General features: G+C 48.6%; 2 protein-coding genes across 2 annotated transcripts; one reads left to right on the forward strand and one right to left on the reverse strand.

The window, feature by feature from the left end:
• The first annotated feature begins 3996 nt into the window (after positions 1 to 3996).
• On the forward strand, positions 3997 to 4883 carry LOC123427602 (cysteine-rich and transmembrane domain-containing protein WIH2-like). Its single transcript, XM_045111681.1, has 2 exons — positions 3997 to 4514; positions 4631 to 4883. Exons 1-2 carry the CDS (start codon positions 4186 to 4188, stop codon positions 4674 to 4676), a joined length of 375 nt encoding a protein of 124 aa, XP_044967616.1. The 5' UTR covers positions 3997 to 4185; the 3' UTR covers positions 4677 to 4883.
• Positions 4884 to 5277: 394 nt separating this feature from the next.
• On the reverse strand, positions 5278 to 9187 carry LOC123427601 (lecithin-cholesterol acyltransferase-like 4). The gene is made up of 11 exons (XM_045111680.1): positions 8714 to 9187; positions 8192 to 8283; positions 7871 to 7989; positions 7558 to 7693; positions 7430 to 7481; positions 7090 to 7190; positions 6801 to 6983; positions 6568 to 6725; positions 6162 to 6216; positions 6002 to 6055; positions 5278 to 5903 (listed from the first exon to the last, which is right to left on the reverse strand). Exons 1-11 carry the CDS (start codon positions 8946 to 8948, stop codon positions 5484 to 5486), a joined length of 1605 nt encoding a protein of 534 aa, XP_044967615.1. The 5' UTR covers positions 8949 to 9187; the 3' UTR covers positions 5278 to 5483.
• Positions 9188 to 14102: the final 4915 nt, after the last annotated feature.

The raw sequence follows: 14102 nt of genomic DNA on the forward strand, positions 1-14102 counted from the left end.
TGAGGCCAGCTGCGCCCGTCGCTCCGCCTGCCTCCGGTTGTGCCCCGTGCTCGCTCATCGTCGCCGGGATCGATCGTTAACGCGGCTCTGATGCCACTTGTTAGAAACGAGAAGCTCTGGCGATCACAGGGAGACTAGAGGGTTTGGCGCTGCGTAAACCGTTGCAGCCTTTTCTCATCTATTTCTCTGCTACTTATTGCTATTACAACGAAGAAGAAAGAGTCGGTGGAGATCCTAACTAAGTGCCACGATCCGTTAAACTCGCGCCATCCCACGAGAGCGGACGTGCCTTCCCCACCTCCGAGCGCACCGGGTCGACGTGGTGACCACGATCAGTCCGCCCACCTAGCTAGCTGCTGCATGACGCCGCACAAGTCGCTGGCCATGCCGTTGCTTATTTGCTGATAGAAAGGAAACTAAATAACTAACTATCCTATACCCCAACGTCTAGATTAGCTGACAAACGCCCGGTCCAGGCCAACATCACCATGGGCAAGTGTTGCGGACACACTACACCAATATGGTGTTGGAAAAGCAGGAGGCCACGTTCCAGTAGGCGCAGGCCGACCAAAGGCACAACCTCCGCCTGCTCGAGAAGCATCGGCATGCAAAGGAGCAAATCTTCGGCACATGCACTGTGACGGACGTGGATGAGCAGAAGGCGTTACTCCTGTCTTACGCTAGCCCGCGAAATTCATCGCAAGCAATGGCGGCATGCACCACATGATGTAGACGGAGAAAGAAGCTATGTTTGCGGAGATTTAGGCAACAAAGGAGGAATTCGATTGTGACACCGACGACGTTGCCAGCTCCGCACCAGTTGTGCCCCGCCGCCACGACGACGAAGCTAACACATCTACGATCGATGCCGATAACGAGTAAGAGGAGAATATGTGAGGCCGTCGCGGCTTCGGTCCCAAGAAGGCAACAACACCATTTTGCCAGCCCACACAATCAGTGACTTGCCCGCTTCGTGGGCGCGTAGGTCATGGTGACCATCTTCCCCCGCCCCAAAACCAATTGTTACGTGATTCACGACAGCGAAAGGTATTCTTCCCCTCCCGCTGAAGCATTTAACTCTAGGGCTCACTACGCCACGATGAGCTTGCTGTCGGACATGAGGAAGACATGTCGTGGGAAACAGACTCACCCTGGCCAGCGATAGACTAGGCTAGAGTAGCCTACTCTAGTCTGTTATAATTTAATTAAAATATGTCTAAAATGTAAATGTTTTCCTTTAATTTATATGAAAATCATTCGGTTCGTATGAAATTCGTCTAGGGCGTTTTTGGTTCCTTTAGTCTACAGTAGCTGCATTGCATAGTCTTCTCAACTCAGCCTGGTTGAGAAAAAACAGCCTCAAATGCACCATGTGCAAGTTGTTTGGTTGCATGGCTGAACCACACTGCCTGGTGTTTGGTTGCCTGCATGTTAGTGGACAAACCCAAGGCATGGTGTTTGGTTGTATGCAAAGCCTGGTGTGTGGTAATCTCTTTGGCTAGTTGGTGAGGTTACCAGCACACTTCGGCACAACCGTACCACACATCATAAGCAGAGCAGAGCATAAACAAAGCTTCAACTACTTAACAGAATAGTTCACAACGATAGTTCAAACAGTTCAACGCATAAACCATAGTTTAACCAGACTCGATAGTACTTAGGAAAGAGGTACCCTGACCCTAGTCCCTAGCGACGAAGGCTTCGTCGTGCTTCCCGCACTTGTTGACCACCTCAATGCCATCGTCGTCGAAGATGATGACCTTGAGGGTGTCGGGAGTCAGGATCTTGAACGTCACCATGTAGCCGATATTGATCTGATGAACGGCGGCGAAAGTGGCCCAACCCTGATCCAAGGTCACCCTGGCGTTCATCAGCTTGACCGTCAGCCTCCACGAGCAGCCGGGCGGGAGTCAGGAGCTTGAACGTCACCATGTAGCCGATATTGATCTGATGAACGACGACGAAGGTGGCCCAACCCTGATCCAGGGTCAGCCTGGCGTTCATCAGCTTGACCGTCACCCTGGCGTTCATCAGCTTGACCGTCACCCTCCACGAGCAGCCGGTGTTGTTCTTCAGCTTGAACTCCGTCGGCACCGCGGCGAAGTGCTTGGTGAAGTCTAGGGGCATGGGGATGCACTCAAGCTTAGGTGCAAGTATGACCTTGCAGAAGTGAGTTGGGCCACCCTCCTCATGGTAGTGGTCGTAGTTGCGGCGCTTGCTGCTGGGGGGATCCTCCATTCGCTCGTCTTCGCCAACCGTTCGCGTCTTCGGTTCTTCCTCGGTAGTGGGAGGGAGCACCACCTCGGGCATTGGATGAACCGCCGCCTTGCCCTTCTTGTCAACGGCCGGGAGCACCTCCGTGCCCATCTCATTGCTCTCCTCGATCTGCACACAATTCATGGAGTCAGGCACAGACAGAGTTCATGGCTCATTGAAGAGCATGTAGTTAAAACGGCATGACTGTCACTCTTCCTCCTCTCCACCGCGCCTATATTTACTCAACCTGACCACCATTACTTACCCACCCCCTCTCTTCTCTCACTATCACCCTTCCTCCTCTCCATCGCCATGAGCTCCAGCTCCAGCTCCAACGCCAACCCCTTCCCTTGGGGTATTGGCTGGAGGTCCTTCTTCCTCGGGTGGTCGAATGGTGACCGCACCAAGTTTGAGAACACCATGGAGGTGTGTTCGAACTTCGGCTCCATGACTGACATGCAGAAGGAATCTGATGCAGTGCTCATGTGGGCCACCCCACATGAGTTGAAGACGCTGATTCCTAACCCAACGAAGGGCGCGATGGCAGTCAACATCATTCGCTCGGCCATGAATCAGGCCGACTTCGACGACGCTAAATAGAGGAAGAGGTGGTCCAAGTACAAGAACTACTGGGCTCCTAATGAGCGTCGTGTCGTAGTGTAATGGGAGACGACAATCGTGCCGTCGGCGGTCATCGGTGGGGAGCCTAAGGAGAAGGAAGAACCAATGCAGATGCCAGTGAGGGCGCCGGAGGCAGGCCGTCGTAGCTGGAAGATCGACCTCGACTCCGCCAAGGACGACGACGACCCGCCGCCCCGCACGGCGCTAGACAAGAAGATGAAGGCCAGCCACTCGACCCGCTGCTCTCTACGCCTCAACGGCGCGGTTAGCTAGTATGAACTAGTATGAACTCGTATGAAGTGCCATGCTTATCTACCTCTATTCCTCATTCCCCTCTCCGTCATGGATCGAATCTACCGTCGAATCGAACGCGAAAAAGTAGTGCATGACGAACAGAAAAGTGCTTACCGCCATTGCCGCGGGCCAGGTGATGATCCGCTCGCCAGTGATGGAGTTCGGTGGTCTTCTTGCTCTCCTCCGATCCGCCGCCGCCGATGAGAGTTGGGACAGGGGCGGTGAGGCTAATAACTGTCGGCGCTTCGGGAAGCAACGCGGCTTCTCGAGAGTGGCCGCGTGCGTGCAGCCGCCGCCGCCCACGTGCACCGCTTGGGCCTGGCTCTGGAGAAACTTCCGATTCGAACATTCCCAGGGAGCCGGGCTCAGAAATGCTTTAAACATCATGTCATAGAGGCCCAACAGTGTATGCAACCAACCAAACAACCCGATTTCTTTTCACACGGATCTGATTAGGCTTGATGCACGCAACCAAACACGCCCCTATTTGTTTAAATTTGTTTTAAAATATACGCAGAGGTGGTTGGATGGCCGGCTTATGCATCAGTGTTGGCGGACGGATAGCTTTTAAGGTCACACACAACATCAAACTAGTGGACAAGATCAGGCTTCCAAAAAAAACCTAGTGGAGCAGAGCAGTTCGCTTGAAAGAGTACTAGTAGCTTTGAAACAAAAGCGTGCGCGCTCAGAAGCCTGCTGAAAGCAGGAGGAGGAACGCGTTCTCAAATTCTGGAAGACGACGAGGAACCAAAATAGCAGCCGTATATATGAGACGCGATTAATTGCCCAGATGCGACCGGCCGGCGGCCCCTTGATTTGTATAGTACCGAGTAAATGAGTGCCAGCTTTGGATTGCGCGTCCGAACAATCCTAATTAATCCCGCAGCACTCCACTGGCAGCATATGCCTCGCGGCACAGAGGAGATTATATAAAGCGCGGGGCTCCGGCAGAAGAACACACATCTCACAAAGCTCGGATCGATCACCTCCACTTGTGTGCTCGTGGGTGAAGTCATGAGCTACCCGCCGCCGGGCACCGCGTACCCTCCGCCGGCCCAGCAGCAGCAGGCGTACCCGCCGCCGGGCAACGGTTACGGCTACCCTCCTCCGGGCCAGGAGCAGCAGCAGCAGCAGCAGGCGTACCCTCCGCCGGCGTACGGCGCGCCGCCGCCCGTCGCCGCCGACTACTACCAGCCCAAGGACGGCGGCGCGTACCCGCAGCAGCAGCCGGCGTACGGCGCGCCGCCGCCGCCCGTCGCCGCCAGCTACTACCCGCCGCAGCAGCAGGCCCCGCCGCCGCCGGAGTCGCAGAGCCGCGGCAGCGACGGCTTCTGGAAAGGATGGTAATTCACAGACCACTCGTGGTGCATGCATGCATGCATACCTAATTCCAGCTGCCCTTATTAGCTGTTCGCCTGATCGATCCGTCTACATGTTTGCTGTTTTGGTCTGCGTGCAGCTGCGCCGCAATCTGCTGCTGCTGCCTGCTCGACATGTGCCTCTGATCGCTCCTCACAGGATGATCCGCATACACCTGCTCGCCACCATCGGACCGTCGTTTCCTCGGCACGTCTCGGATCTGGCTTAATTCCGTATCGCCGTGTGGCTCAGTTACCAGTCAGTCGACTTGCTTTGTTGTTGCTTGTTTATTAGCAGAGACCTCCCTTCTGTAATTTGTTGGGCGTGAATTGGATATGCGCGAGTTATTTCCAGCATCGAGTACATTTTTCAGTTGAGTTTTTGCCATTGCCTATCAGAGAGGAAACAAAAAGTTGCTGTTCCTCCGGTGTTCCAAAGCAACCTACGGGAATGCCAAGGGTGCCAAATGTCAGACACCTTTTTTTCTTTGTTTGTCCATAGGTAGAAACGGCAAACATGATAAATGCCTACTCTTTTGGAAATATTCGATACTTACAGCTTAAGCAATGCCGTGAGCTGTATTAGAATAGCACTGCCGTGACATATAATATAACCAACCTAATACGGAAAAGCTAATTAAATCTGTACCAACACAGGACAGGTGGTCAGATCCTACGGCTTGGACTAAGCAAACAGAAATACGAGTGTACTGGTAACATTTCAACCAACATATAGACACTGTCGAGGTGACAATCTAGTAATCCATTCTGATTATTTCCTTCCTTCTTCGTGCTCAAAGCCAGTGCACCTTGTGCTTCCAAGTTCGGATATTTACAAGCAGTACACCATATTTACAGAGACATATTCCCTACCTGGCCACATCTTATGTGCATCAACGGTTTACAGTATGTGCAATCGCCCTAGCTACTTAAGTACTGCAATAGGCCCCGTAGCTAGCCACCGTGGCTGACTCCAACAGCCCTGACTTCCACATGCTGCCGGCCTCCGCTCTCCGGGTGGACCACCACAGTGGCCTGCGCCTCGTCCAGCAGGCCATCCTTACCCTCACGAGATGCAGACAGCGCACCAACCATGGCGGGGAGCTCGGCCGGTCTTTTGGCCTCGTCGCCGTCAGTGTGGGAGATGATCTCCCAGTCCTCCCTCACCGACGTGACGTCGCCACGTTTCTCGTGGTGCTTCTCGACCTCGTAGATGGTTGGCAGGATGACATAGTCATTGAGGGGGTTGTAGAATGGGTCAGGTTCGCCCGCGTGCAGCCAGTGCTGGACTATGCGGAACACGTGGTGGTCGCACACGATTCCTCGGTGGTCGGCAGCAACCCCAATTCTCGCCACTGCATCAAGGCCGTCCGCCTGACAAAAGAAAGGACAATTACACTCATTTTTCACAGTGCATATTTCCTTCAGATACTCAATTAAGAAAAAAAAAAAGGACAAGAAGATTATCACACCTTTGCTGATTCTGCGGGAACGGATCCATCACCATCAACACAGATGTATTTACCCTGAAAGAACACATAGTTCAGAGAAATTAAAGCAGGGCTACTTCGTGCTCCAGGAAACCCCGAAATTTGGTATAGACAAAACACAACATTTGCCAAACAAACTAACCTGAGTATATAAGAGGTGACTAAGATTTGAAACAGGGTGGCGTTTGCTCCCGTAGCTGCAAAGAGAAGAGTATTACTAACTTGGCATACACATTACACAACTTTAGGTTATATGTAAGAGAAAAGGCGACATGTCTTCTGAAACAGGTCACATTTAAACAAACATAGCGAGAGAAAGGACAACCTCCTTTGGAAAGAGTTCATGACTCGTTTTACTAAGCACTATTAACTCCACAACATGCTAAAGCAGACGACATCCAGTCAATTCTTATTTCTTGAGAAATTTATAAACCCCAACTAATCCATCAGTCAACCAAACTTTAGTGGAACCAATCAAAATTCTAATTGGCACATGAAAATAACTAAAACTAAAATTAAAACCAGAGGTAGAAAAGATAGTGAAGTACCAAACAGTATGAGCAGTCTCATAATCAATCCCGTAAATATTGTAGAACTTCACTGATTTTGGAAGCTTTGCCTGGGATAAGATATCTTGAGTTTCCTTCGCCCATATTAATATATCCTCATTAAGAGGCAGAGGAATGTGATTTCCATCAGAGATAATCTGCAATGATAATTTCAATGTCAGAAATCTAAGCATCAATAGTGGCCAACTTTTGTTAAATTGCAAAAGATTCACCTCATGCTTGGAAAGAGCTTTTTGAATCATCTTTATTGCCTCATCTGGTTCATACGACTCCAGTATGGCACTTTTCTTGCCATTGTCATCTAAGCTCTCTCTCCAGATCTGTAGCAATGGTGTATCTTCCCAGTGGTAGGTTGAGCTAGCCAACAACTCGTATATTGATGGGCATTCAATTAACTGAAGCACAGAAGTTATTTTCAGTTCTTTCTCAAAAGGCAAAATCATGGCGACCACGTGAATACATGCATTCGATGAGACAGATGGATAGGCTATCAAAGCATACCAATTGCTGCATGGTCCATTTGGAAATGAAGAATTTGGATTGCCATCCTTCCACAAAAGACATTCCATTCAGCAGAGCACTATTTATGTACCCAGGCGCACCTGTCATGCAGCAGCAGGTCACTTCCAGCTCAAGATTTAAAGGCAATCATAGTAAAAATTAGTATCCATTTGAATACTTTTCGTTGGCACTCAACCAATGGTTGCGCAATTGACAGGTATTCCATGAAAAATGGTATAATTATCAAGCTTCCACTGTAGCAACTGAGAATAGATATTTCGAGTTTAATTAATCTAGAAATAAGAGAGACTGAGAATTTGGATACTCAGTCAACTCGTACCTTGAAATGGTGCAGCAATTGCAATCCAACTCTTCACATATTTTTCAAAGACCTATTGAAACGAAACCACATTATCTAAGCATGGCATCAGAGGCCCAAAATATAAGGAAAACTAAAGAAGTACTCACATCACCATGAAGAGACATGAAGCATTTAACAAGCAATCCCCCCATTGAATGTGTTATTAGATTGATCTTTTTTCCTCCTGAAGCTGTGTATACTGACTCTAGTTTTTTAGAAAATTTGTCAAGTGTTTCCGAAAGCCTGCAGAGAAGAAGGGGTATCATAAGAAGGGGGGAACTGAATGAACGGACATTATCTGAAAGAAAAAAAAACATAAAGATTACGTTCTACAAACCTACTAGCATGACTTTTGAAAAAAAAAATTACAGCTGTATACGGGGTACACATACAAAACAGGGATGCAGATGCAGAATTTACCTGTTACTTTGGCGGAAATCGTAACCAAATCCAAACAGAGTTTTGCCTTCTTGATATCCCCATTTAATCATTTGCACTATCATGTCGTGATAGTAGTAAACACTGTCGTCACCAATAATCTGCAGATTTAGAAGTATATGAGTGACGCATATCGGATATCTGCTGCAGTATAGAGTGGGACAGCACTAAGGTAAAACCATCAGATGATACATATAGTTCTACAATGATTTTTGTTTTGACTGCCTGCAGACCGCATATAAGTAAATGAAAAGCAAAGGTAAATCTTCATTTGGAAGATGAATAGTGAAACAAGTTCGTTACCAGGTCTGGGTCCAGTGTGTCGATGGCGTACAATCCATACCTATCCTCAGGGACAGTGATGCGTATTTTCTCATCCACAGAGACAGTTTTGCCTGCTCCATCATAGTAGTTTGACATCATATGAGATGAGGAAAGCAGATGATCGACTGAACCAACACTTACATGTAACTAGAAGGAACACATATTTAATGAGTCGGCAGTTTGTCAATGGAAAGCCACTATAGCCTACCACCTAGCGGTTCGACGAACTAATCCAAATTCAGCGAAAACATGAATTCAGATGGAGTAGGCTTATACCGTTTCATGTTTACCGAACCAGCCAAGCTACATCAATTTCCACATACTTGTTCCCAATTCATCACGCAAGCAAAACATTTTTGTCTAAGTAACACACTAGCATCATTGTTTGCTTGCTCTAGGTAAGCATGTATCTAAGGTAACCAAGCTCACATAAGGTTCTCGAGCAATTCAGAAATCCAGCTGACAGACATGAACAAGAAGGGGCAGGTGCTCCGCACATACCGGTGGAGGCATCGAACTGCGCCCAGAGCTTCTCGCGGCACTCGTGGTCGGCGGCGAGGATGCGCACCCACACCCGCTCCTTGTTCCCGGCCTCGTCCACGGCCTCGAGGATAGAGCCGCCGATGCCGGGCACGAGCAGCACCGGGTCGAGGCTGGGGTCCACCAGCGGCACCTGCTCCTTGGCGATCCGCAGCCACAGCTCGATCGCCCGGATCAAGTCCTCCAGCACCGACATGCTCGCGTCCGCGTCGGACCCTCGCTTCCCCGCCGCCCAAATCCCGCCCCCAAAAGCTCCTTCAAGCCCCCGACCGCGAGATCAGCATGAGAGAGCGAGGCTTCCCGCCAAATCGGACTCCGGTAAGCTCGAATCGGAGCGGCGGGGCGTCGGCGGGTGGCCGGGAATCTGCTCCGCGGTAGCTGGAGTATATGGTTTGGACGGGGGTTGGGATTCCGGAGGCGTGGGGGTTTCGCAATCCCGTTCCGTACGCTAATCGCCAGGGAAAACAAAGGAACGAACGAACGGGAAGCAATCAACGTGGCCCCCTAGGGCCTACCCGGGTGCGCAACTGTCTCACTGACGAGGATGCCCGGACCACGTTTGGTCCCGGTTGTCAGTGAGGTAGCGTGGCGCACGGTGCGGTACGACGGCTCGGGCTCTGGGGAGTTTTGTAATTTTTTGTACGGATAACGATGCGGGGACTCGCGAAAACATTAGACAGCGCACGCTCTCTTTGACCCCACGTGTCGGTGGCCAGAGGAGGCTTCTGGCCGCATGAGTGTATAAAATACAGCACTTTCCTAGATAGACATGTTTTTTAACAGAAAAAATAATACTGTACACATATTTGATTGTATTTTTTTTATTGGTCAGTACTCTGCGCGCCAGTGCGCCGGCCCAAACTTTGAGCCGGTCCAACCCTTAGATACGTCCCAATGTAGCCGTAGGACCGTATCCTTCTTTCAATACTTCTCCCTTCATGTTTTCAGATCTAAAGAAAAACACCGCCACACGTCATGGCGGCCGCCCCCGTCGCTGTTTCGCGCAGCACGCGGCCGTCCTCTCCCGTTCGCCCTCATCGCCGACAGCCGTCGCCGTGCTTGATGTTAACGCTCGTCGTGGACGCTTGCAAACAAGAAAAAATGTCGAAAATACTGCTTTGTGTTGCCGCCCCTCTTGCATCAATTGAAAACGATGGTTCCAGCAAATTAAAGAATGGGTGTAGCAAAAAAATCGATGGTCCAGCAAAAAAAACTAACTCTGATAAAAGCATTTTTGGGTGCTGTTTACAAAAAAAGACATGATTGTAGCAAAAAAAAATGATGGCCTAGAAAGAACGAACTCCGGTGAGAGCATTTTTTGGTGTTGGTTCCAGCAAAATGATTCAACTGTTCCAACAAACCTGGTTGTGGTTGCAGCACCTCCCGCCCCTCCGCACAAACTTGATGTGGTCACCTAGCAACTCGTCATGGTCACTCTGCAACTCGCCGCGGTTGCTGGTTTCAGCAAAAACTAGGCGGGGATGCAGCTCCTGCATCAACTGTTGTTGCATCTGTGTGCTCCGCCATCGTGCCTGCTGGTCGACGTAGTAACAACTCCATTGCCGGTTGCAGCTCGCCCCCCTCCCCCCAATGGTTGTAGTATCTGCACTAGCTGTTAGTAGCTCGTCAACTTTGGGTTGCAGCTCGGTCGTTCCCACTTCCAGAGCTCGTGCCGGGTGTAGTACCCGGTGTGCTCGTCGGCGACGCCCTGGGTAGAAGGAAAAGAGCGATAAAAGGAGGGACCGTCGGGAACAACGGGAGTGTGAGGGGAGGGAAGAGATGGGGACGAATCCACAACATGGTGGATAAGGTTGCATTGGCTCTTTGTATGTGGGCACTGTGCGTGATGATGAACGCAACCGGCCAAAGTTCGGTCGGCACACCGCACACAAGCATTTACCTTTTTTATTTACATACTTGAATAGAGGTTCGTTTAAGGACGCCAATACGAAACTGACGTTTGTTCTTGGAGTAACCCAGCGAACGAAGTGTTTGATTTTGAAGATAGGCTCGAGGGAGCACCTATGTCTCACTTATGGAAACACATGGGCACTGTGGATAACGATGAACGCGACCGTCCAAAGTTCGGCCGGCGTGTCGCACACAAGCATTTACTTTTTTTATTTACATACTTGAATGGAGGTTCGTTTAAGGACGCCAATATGAAACAACTGACGTTTGTAACCCATCGAACGAAGTGTTCTATTTCGAAGGTGGGCTTGAGGGAGCACCTATGTCTCGCTTATAGCAACACATGGGGGCAGCTTCGCTTGAGTGCGAGATGAGACGGTCGATGCGCGCGGGAGGCCGCATGCCACAACCTTATTTTTATATTCTTTTTCTTCTTTAAAATGAATAAATTAGCTTTTACTTTAGATAAGCATGAACGTTGATGCTGGCGGTGCCATGTGTCCCTAGCCCCGCCGTACACCACGCCCGCCCCCATGCATGTCTGCCACCACGACCACCGCCCCTACTGGCCTTCTTTGTGAGCGGTGTTGCCTTATTTGTCTTCTTGTTTGAGTCGGTGTTTTGCCATATCGTCGAGTTGATCTTTCGGCAGGCGCCTTTGCTGGATCTCCATCACTGTCGTTTCCGACTTTTTTTGTACGGATCCATGCGATGACGGTGGCGAAAAAGGGTGGGGACTGGGATGGAGAGGGTTGAGAAGGGGGGTTTGCCGCGGAAATAATACGATCAGCTCTGCGCCATCCCTACTAGCCTTCGGTGGCACCTCCAGTCCGCGCCCTCCCCAGTGGTGGGTGCTCATTCGACGCCCTCGTCCCACCGTGGAGCTCATGGTCCTCTGGTGGAGGAAGCTCTTAGAGTCCATGGCACGGACAACTCGGCATGACAAGGTTGCGGCTCAGGACGGATCCAGTGGTGACCCTCCATAACGGTCCCCATGCCCTCCTCCCCCGAGGAGGATCGGCTAATTCACGCCAGTGCTTGAACAACAAGGAGACCTCATCGAGGAGGGTTGAAGGACGGCTTCGAAGCATCGTGGCACCTCATCGAGGAGCAAGCCCGAGTTGTTGCCATTTGCCAAAGCCCGACGCCTCACAAGAAGCAGGCACGTGCCGACCATCTCCTTGCAAGGAGCAGGCATACACCGTTTGACGCCTCACCGGGCTGGGGGAGTCCTCCGACGACTCGGACGACTATCCCTACGCCATCTTCAAGCTCTCTACCGACGTGAATGCTAATGGGGAGGGCATACGCTGGTGAAAATGTTCCGTTGTCGAGCAATGCCATATGTCCTGTGTATGAACATTGTGCTACGGAGTATGTGTGATATGTCCTACGTTTGTGTTGGTCCATGTTGATGATTTTGTATAGATTTAGGGAGGAAAAATGAGGGACATTGGTGCCTTAGGCGGACGCAGAGTTTGGCTTTATGGAGCATATGCTCCCTTGTAAGCAGTAAATTGAAATAAATAGGAAATAAATTCTAAACTTTTTTTATAGATGTCCATGTTAGTATAACATGCGTGCATACCAATTTTCATGCTGAATGTGATAGAGTGCTTCGTCGGCCAAAAAAAACAAAAATCGAGTGTATCATTTTTTATTTTATTTTTTGAAAAAGGGCAGTGACCCCTGGCCTCTGCATCAATCGATGCATGCAGTCATATTATTAAAATAACAAAGTAGTATCATAGTTCTAGAAAAAATTACATGTCGCAATGAATAACTAAAAAGGACAATCCCTTAAAAAGCAAACTGCCACATTCGGCGTAAGTAATAATAAACTACAATGCCTATACACCTAGTCTATTACTAACACGCCATTCAAACCGGTTAAAGATAACCCGTGCGGCCATCTTCCATCGATTGCACCCAGTATCCATAAGCTCCCTGGAGACCACATGACTGAGTAATGACCACGTACGGATCCAAGAAATTGCTCTGCAAATGACCTGCAAAAAGTTATTGAATTTGTTGCCATTAAAAATCAAATCATTCCTGGTGTTCCATATAGCCCCAAAAAAAGCGCATATCCCAATCATAATCAGTTTAGAGATTCGAACGTCCACTCCATTGAGCCTCGTTGTGAATATATCATTAATGCATGAAGGTGGGGACACGTTAAACGCTATATGAACAGTGCGCCAAAGTAGTTTTGCAAGAGGGCAATGTAAAAACAAATATGTTATTGTTTCATCCTGATCACAGAAACAATAATTAGATCTGCCTCTCCAACTACGTTTAATTAGATTGTCTTTGGTCAAAATCACACCTTTGTGCAAAAACCACATGAAAATTTTAATTCTTAGGGGCACTTTGACTTTCCAAATTTGAACCGATCTAAGTAAAGGTCTTGTATTAATCAGATCCGTGTGCATGGACTTCACTGAGAAGATGCCATTCATAGATAATATCCAATAAATTTTATCCGGTTGGACAGATAATTGTACGTTCATAATCCTTCTTACCAGATGCAACCATGCCTCCCAACGTGCTCCTACTAAAGATCGTCTAAAGTTTATATTGAGAGGAATTGATTGTAACACTGCAGACACATAGTCTTGTTTACGTTGAGCAATATTGTAAAGCATGGGGTATTGAAGTGCTAGCGGTGTATCTCCAAGCCAAGTATCTTTCCATAATCTTGTGGATGCACCATCCCCTACTATAAATTTCACCCTTTGGAAAAACTTAACCTTAATCTTCATTAACCCTTTCCAAAAAGGTGAGTGGTCCGGTCTAGCTGTAGCCTGCGCTAGGGATTTTGAATTTAGATATTTATTTTAAAGTATTTTAATCCACATTCCTCCTGTCTGTGTGGATAACCTATACAACCATTTGTTGAGTGAATATATGTTTTTTACTTCCAGATTCTCTATGCCCAATCCCCCTTGGTCTTTGGGTCTGCATATCATATCTCAACGCGCTAATCGATATTTCTTCTTATTATCATCACTTTGCCAAAAGAAATGTGATCTGTAAAAATCTAGTCTTTTTCGTACCCCTACTGGTACCTCAAAGAAAGACAATAGAAACATGGGTAGGCTTGTTAACACAAAATTTATTAATACAAGCCTTCCTCCATAGGACATAAGCTTACTCTTCCAGCAGCTTAATTTCTTTTCAAATCGTTCTTCAATACATTTCCATTCTTTAATTGTTAATCGCCTGTGATGAATAGGAATACCAAGATAAAATGGAAGTGATCCCATTTGACATCCAAATAACTGTTTATAAGCATCCTGCTCTTCTTTTGCTTTCCCAAAACATATGAGCTCGCTTTTGTTAAAGTTTATTTTCAACCCTGACAGTTGTTCAAATAAACATAATACCAATTTCATATTAATCGCTTTTTGCATATCATGCTCCATGAAAATAATTG

The sequence above is a fragment of the Hordeum vulgare genome, chromosome 2H (genome assembly GCF_904849725.1).
Source record: "Hordeum vulgare subsp. vulgare chromosome 2H, MorexV3_pseudomolecules_assembly, whole genome shotgun sequence".
NCBI classification, from domain to species: domain Eukaryota; kingdom Viridiplantae; phylum Streptophyta; class Magnoliopsida; order Poales; family Poaceae; genus Hordeum; species Hordeum vulgare.

Excerpts from the sequence above, each read along its gene's own strand:
- LOC123427602 (XM_045111681.1), top strand. The coding sequence starts at position 4,186 with ATGAGCTACCCGCCGCCGGGCACCGCGTACCCTCCGCCGGCCCAGCAG. Across the intron at positions 4,515-4,630 it reads GACGGCTTCTGGAAAGGATG|CTGCGCCGCAATCTGCTGCT; the intron begins GTAATTCACAGA and ends GTCTGCGTGCAG.
- LOC123427601 (XM_045111680.1), bottom strand. The coding sequence starts at position 8,948 with ATGTCGGTGCTGGAGGACTTGATCCGGGCGATCGAGCTGTGGCTGCGG. Across the intron at positions 8,284-8,713 it reads GCAGTTCGATGCCTCCACCG|GCAAAACTGTCTCTGTGGAT; the intron begins GTATGTGCGGAG and ends ATGATGGAGCAG. Across the intron at positions 6,984-7,089 it reads AATGGACCATGCAGCAATTG|TTAATTGAATGCCCATCAAT; the intron begins GTATGCTTTGAT and ends TCTGTGCTTCAG.